This window comes from Setaria italica, chromosome VIII (assembly GCF_000263155.2).
Source record: "Setaria italica strain Yugu1 chromosome VIII, Setaria_italica_v2.0, whole genome shotgun sequence".
Taxonomy (NCBI): Eukaryota; Viridiplantae; Streptophyta; class Magnoliopsida; order Poales; family Poaceae; genus Setaria; species Setaria italica.
Window position 1 is genome coordinate 4,921,317 of NC_028457.1, and position 6,089 is coordinate 4,927,405.

Below are 6,089 nucleotides of genomic sequence, written 5' to 3' on the forward strand. Positions count from 1 at the left end.
TGGAGAGCTTGCTCTGGAAGCTTCCCAGCACGCATCTTGTAAGCTCAACACACTTCACTGGCTCCAACTTCAGTTCCGTTCCGAACGCATGAATCAATCGAATTTCACGTTCATGTGTTTTTTTTGGGCAAAACCATGTAGATCAAGCAGCTAATCCTGCTCGATTCCCTCTGTCGAAATAATATGAAATGTTGCTAGGATGTCGATTCCGGACAAGAGAATAGCCTTCGTTCATGTGTATATAGGGTGCCATTTTTATTCATGAATCCCTATGCAATATAAAAAACAAATATGCAAACAAAAGTTACTCATGAAAAAAAAATGTCCACTGCAGAATTTTAGAGTTCATGCATTATACACGCACTATAGCGAACCATCATACAGCGGTACATTGCTGTACCGTGAACACTGTAACTAATACAGTAATACTTATACAGAGAATAAACGTCCTCTTGTGCTTCATACACAAACTACAAATACATAGCTTAATTATACGTGTCACACGATGTAAAACATTAAGAATTACCTTCTCATCAAGAAGTTCCAAGTGACAACCACATGAACGCACATCGTGTGATACAGGTAATCAATGGAGGCGAAATAGGAATACCTCAGTCCCTTATGTAACAACATAATGCAGAACACCACCCAAAGGCCAAAGATGAACCCGATAATCATGCTCAGGTAGATGGAGTTCACCATCCCATTGTCCTTCTGCTCAGGCTCATCAACCGGAGAATTACTTGTTCCATTTCCAGGGCACCCCTTTGGTAGCGGAGGACCACATAAACCAATGTTTCCAACATACATTGATTCCGGGTCATCAGTTGCTAGCGTCTGAAGTTGATTCCCTGTTGGTATTCTTCCGCTTAGATTGTTATACGAGAGGTTGAAGCTGGCCAAAGAAGTTAGAGCTGATATGCTTGAAGGGATCTCTCCAGATAGCTCATTATGTGATAAGTCGAGGGACTCCAATGCCTTGAGGTCACCAATGTTATTGGGAATTCTCCCGCTTAAATGATTCCAAGAAACATTCAAGCTTTTCAAAGCAACCAGAGCACTAATGCCTTGAGGAATTTGTCCAGTCAAATTGTTACATGATAAATCAATATTTACCATGTACTGAATTCCTTTAGTAAATTCAAGCTGTTGCCCTTTGGTTAGAACTGACGTGGTCTCTGTAAAGAAAATTCCAAATCCTCCTACTTCAGTAATAATGTCAATGCCAATTCCAGATCCTTTTAATTCATCAAGAAGGCCCATGCCAAATCCAGATCCTTCTACGTCCTGAAGGCGATTAACAACGTTGGAGCCAGCCATTTTACTCAAGTTCACTATGGACTCAGGTATTTGACCAGAAATGTGGTTACATGCAAGGTCAATATATTGAAGCCCTTGAATCGTTGCAAGTTGAATGGGAATATTGCCAGAAAAGTTATTGGACCGCAGTCGTAGCAATGCTAGGGATGGCAACTTATCTCCTAACCATGCTGGCAAATTCCCAGAGAATTGGTTATATGCAAGATCAAGGAAAACTAAATCTTGGGACATCTGAAGAGCTGACGGGAAAACTCCTGAAAGATTATTGCTATTTAAGTTAAGTGCAAGCATTTGTTTGTACGGACCAGAATCTCCTTTGCAAGTGGGCAACTCTCCTGATAACATGTTTCCTGATAGGTCTAGTATATTCAAACATTGCACGAGGCACAGCGAAAATGGTATACTGCCAGAAATTGAATTGTTGTAAAGAGCCAAAGCATAAAATGAATTCATGGCTCCAAAGTCTGGTAGTGTTCCTGATAAATTGTTTCTGGAGAGGTCAAGATACTGTACATTTCTGGGAAAACGTGGAACTGGACCTGCAAATCTGTTACTACTAAGGTCAATCATTCCTGCCGCCAGCATTTCAAGACTTGCTGGTAATGTGCCACTTAATAAATTATTTGACATGTTCAAATAGGAAGCTGTTGAAACTACGACCCAGAACCAATCGGGTACATTGTCATGTATGGTTGCATTTGAAATGTCAAGAACATTCATACTCCTTTGCCATCTAATCCATGATGGGAACGCAGGTCCAAGCTGCCATGACCTGAAACCGGCCATCTTTAATTTGAATGAAGGAATCCAATTCGAGTGTACCCTCATGGAAAGAGAGTTATCAGACATGTCTAGTACTTGTAAATTTGTCAATGCTTCCAAGTGCTCTTCATTTATTTCACCAACCAGCCGGTTAGAACCAAGATTTAATATAGTCAAATTGTGAAGCCCTCCTATCCACAATGGTAAAGGGCCCATGATATTGTTACCATGCAAATTTAAGTAACTCAGGTTCTTTAGAGGCTGTAACCAATTTGGAAGGTTCCCGTCCAAATTGTTATAGGAAAAATCCAACACGTACAGCTTGTTCCATGAACATTTTGGAAGCCTGTTCATCAAATCACCTATATCCCCAGTGATATTACTCCATGAAAAATCCATAATCTTCAAGTTACATAGGTTCTCCAAATTCGGTGGTATCATACTCATAATATTGTTGTCACCTATATAGACTTGCTCAAGTGAGGTCATATTTCCCATCTCATAAGGAATTGGGCCTTGGAAGCCAGATGAAGAGAGGTCAAGATAAGTCAATGTCCTTATGTTCCAAAACCAATTGGGAGAAATTGCAGTATGAAAGTAGTTTGATCTGATGTCCAATACCTTAAGTGCTGTTAGATTAGAGTGGCTGAGAATGGTATTTGTGTTTCTTAGACCGCTGTCACTTAGATGAAGAACTTCTAGTGACGGAAGGCTACTAATTCCATGAATCCAGTCTACTGCGGCGCTAAGATGCAACCCGCTCATGTCAAGGTATTTCAGTAGGGAAAGATGTGACACCCATGTAAGGCTGTCGGAGTATAGAAAGCCCAAGCGCCCATAATTTAAATTAAGATCAAGATAGACGAGCTTGGATAGGTTACCTAGCTGCGGAGGTATTGTCCCCCCAAATCCCGCCTTAGAAAGGTTGAGGTATTCAAGACTTTTAAGGGAGCCAATAAACTTTGGGATGCTTGAACCATTGAAGTTGTTACAACTCAAGTCTAAATACTTCAGATGCTGTAATCCAACTAAGGAGGAGTTCATCTCACCTCCCAGTTCGTAGGAACCATGGAGATCGAGCTTGACAACATGGCTAGTTCTGTTGCTGCAGTGAACACCCTTCCACTGGCAGCAATCCTCTCCCTGCCATGATGAGAGTTGGCCCCCGGGATCTGATAAGCCGGCCTTCAATGAGAGCAGCGCATCCCTCTCACTTGTGATGCATCTCCCATTCGATCTCTTAGCTTGAAGGGAGGAACTTGAGGGCATGGGCAGGATCAGAAGCAGCCAGGTTAGGACTGTTCCTTGGAGAAGCAGGAACCTCACCGCAGCCATTTTCAGCACGTATGAGATATGAGTGCAGTATCAGCGTAGCATTCATTCAGCTCATCTTATTCGATGGCATCCGTTCAGCAGTCAACTAACGCAAAAGTCTTGGTCGTATCGTCAGCAATGTTATAGAGTCGTCTAGTCGGACCTAGTCGCCATGGCACCGACAAGGTGATTAGTCACGATTAGTCGTCGATCAGGTCCGATTAGTCGGTCCTAGTCGTCCATACATACAAGGAGACCGATATGATATGTATACTATATAGTGCATAGTATACAGCAAGCATCAACACCACAAATAATGGTCAGTTGGCGACTTACTTGAAGCAGGAGCAGAGCAAGCACTAGAGCAGCAGCAGAGGAGAGCAGAGCAAGAGCAGAGCAGCAGCATAAAAGCAAGATTAATCGTGACTAATCGCGATTAGTCGGACATTGATCGTCGGAATGATATCATCCACGCAATTTTGTCGCACAGCTGTCATATGCTACCATTATTTGTGGTTAATTAATGCTATGGAAAGATACAAGACAAAATTCTTATAGTTATACTGTTCTGTTTGAACGCGTAGACAGCCGTGTTGACAAATTCCCTATAGTACTGCATACTCGCATAGCTGGCTAATACCAGAACAGCACTCGAGACACTTCTGTGGTCTGTATAGACTGTCCAGTCATCTTTCCATGATCGAATGGAATCTGTGCGTGCCTGTAGCCTAATACTGGAGGGGTAAATTACGTAAACTTAAAATCTTAAACCCACGTCTTCCACTAATTTGCACAAAACATTAACTAGATCATACCTTGTAGATATGCATCTATTTTGATCCTATTATTACAGTGTGAGAAGTCAAGAGACTGTTCGTTTGGCAAGCAAGATGTTGACATCATAGCCTTGGATATCTTTGCTAAGAATGGATATAGAAGCAATAATAGACTTTACTTTTCATTTTCTCCTTTTCATTTGGGTACTATTTTTCCTTTTATTTATAATCAGCTTATAAGCTGACAATACTTCGAAAATTTGGTCGTGTGCAGGTTGAAAACTATTCCTTTTTCTAAAAAAATTAGAGAACGAGCTTGACAACATGAATGGTTCGGTTGCTGCAGTCTGCAGTGGACACCCTTCCACAGGCAGCAATCCGCCTCTCCTTTCCATGATAAGAGTTGGCCTGCCGGATCTGATAAGCCGGCCTTCAATGAGAGCAGTGCACCCCTCTCACTTGCGATGCATCTCCCATTCGATCTCTTAGCTCGAAGGGAGGAACTGGATGACGTGTAGGATCAGAAGCAGCCAGATTATGGCTGTTATTTGGAGAAGCAGGAACCTGACTGCAGCCATATTTGCAAATCTACGAGGGTGTTTGGTTCCTTTTGCTTATTTTGAGCACATGTCACATCAAATGTTTAGATACTAATTAGGAGTATTAAATGTAGACTATTTACAAAATCCATTACACAGATGGAGGCTAAACGGCGAGACGAATCTATTAAGCCTAATTAGTTCATGATTTGATAAGGTGCTGCTACAGTAACCATTTGCTAATGATGGATTAATTAGGCTTAATAGATTCGTCTCGCCGTTTAGCCTCCATCCGTTCAATTAGTTTTATAATTAACTCATGTTTAGTTCTCCTAATTAGCCTCCAAATATTCTACGTGACACGGACTAAACTTTAGCTTCAGAAACCAAACGCCGCATGTATCGAAATGGAAGCATTCAGTTCATCTCATTCGATGGCATCCGTTTCAGCAGTCAAAGTCTTGGTGGTATTGTCTGAATGGTATCCTCCACATTTCACCATCAGATAGAAAGATAGCCATCATATATTTTCAGTCAATTAATGCTATGAAAAGACATGAGTACATGAGACGAAATTTCTTATTGAACGTGTGTGGACCGTCGTGGTGCATTGACGATTACCTATCACTCCGTAGCATAGTCGCACAGCTGTGCAAGTCTTGCAGTTAAAGCCCACATAATGATTAATGTTTATATTTTTATTAAACAGGAGGGGTCAGGCCCTTCTGGTTATATATTACAATGAATGATTGAGTTGTGTACACGCTCCTCCGTTTTAAATTGTAAGTCATCCTAACTTTCTTGGAAAGTCAAAATATCTCAAATTTAACCAAATTTATACAATAAAGTACTAACATTTATGATACCAAATAATTATTATTAGATTATTTATTAAATATATTTTTATAATATATCTATTCGGTGCAATAAATCTTTATAATCCTCTCTATACTTTTGGTCAAACATAAATAGTTTGACTCTCCAAAAAGTTGAAAGGACCTGCAATTTGAAATGGAGGGAGTAATTCATAAGAAAAAAGAGAGGATATTACAATATATTCTATGGCCATAAAATCTAATTGATGGATGATACGCCTTATGGTGTTTGGTTGCTTTGCTTATTTTTAGCACGTGTCACATCGAATGTTTAGATACTAATTAGGAGTATTAAACGTAGACTATTTACAAAACCCATTACACAGATGGAGGCTAAACGGCGAGACGAAATAATAAACATAATAATGAGGGAATGGAAAAGGTATTCCCCAACTCGACCCCACCCCGTATACACCCATTCTGGAACTCGGCCAACTGAAGGGAATGGGAGAAAACTTCGGATTGAAAAATTGTAATATCAACAAGGATAAATTTCGCAAGAA

At 40.5% G+C, this 6,089-nt stretch overlaps 1 protein-coding gene across 1 annotated transcript; it reads right to left on the minus strand.

Annotated features, from left to right (window-relative positions):
• Positions 1-236: 236 nt before the first annotated feature.
• LOC101780767 (probable LRR receptor-like serine/threonine-protein kinase At4g36180) lies at positions 237-3,491 on the minus strand. Its single transcript, XM_004978790.3, has one exon. It carries the CDS (start codon positions 3,415-3,417, stop codon positions 523-525), a length of 2,895 nt encoding a protein of 964 aa, XP_004978847.1. The 5' UTR covers positions 3,418-3,491; the 3' UTR covers positions 237-522.
• Positions 3,492-6,089: the final 2,598 nt, after the last annotated feature.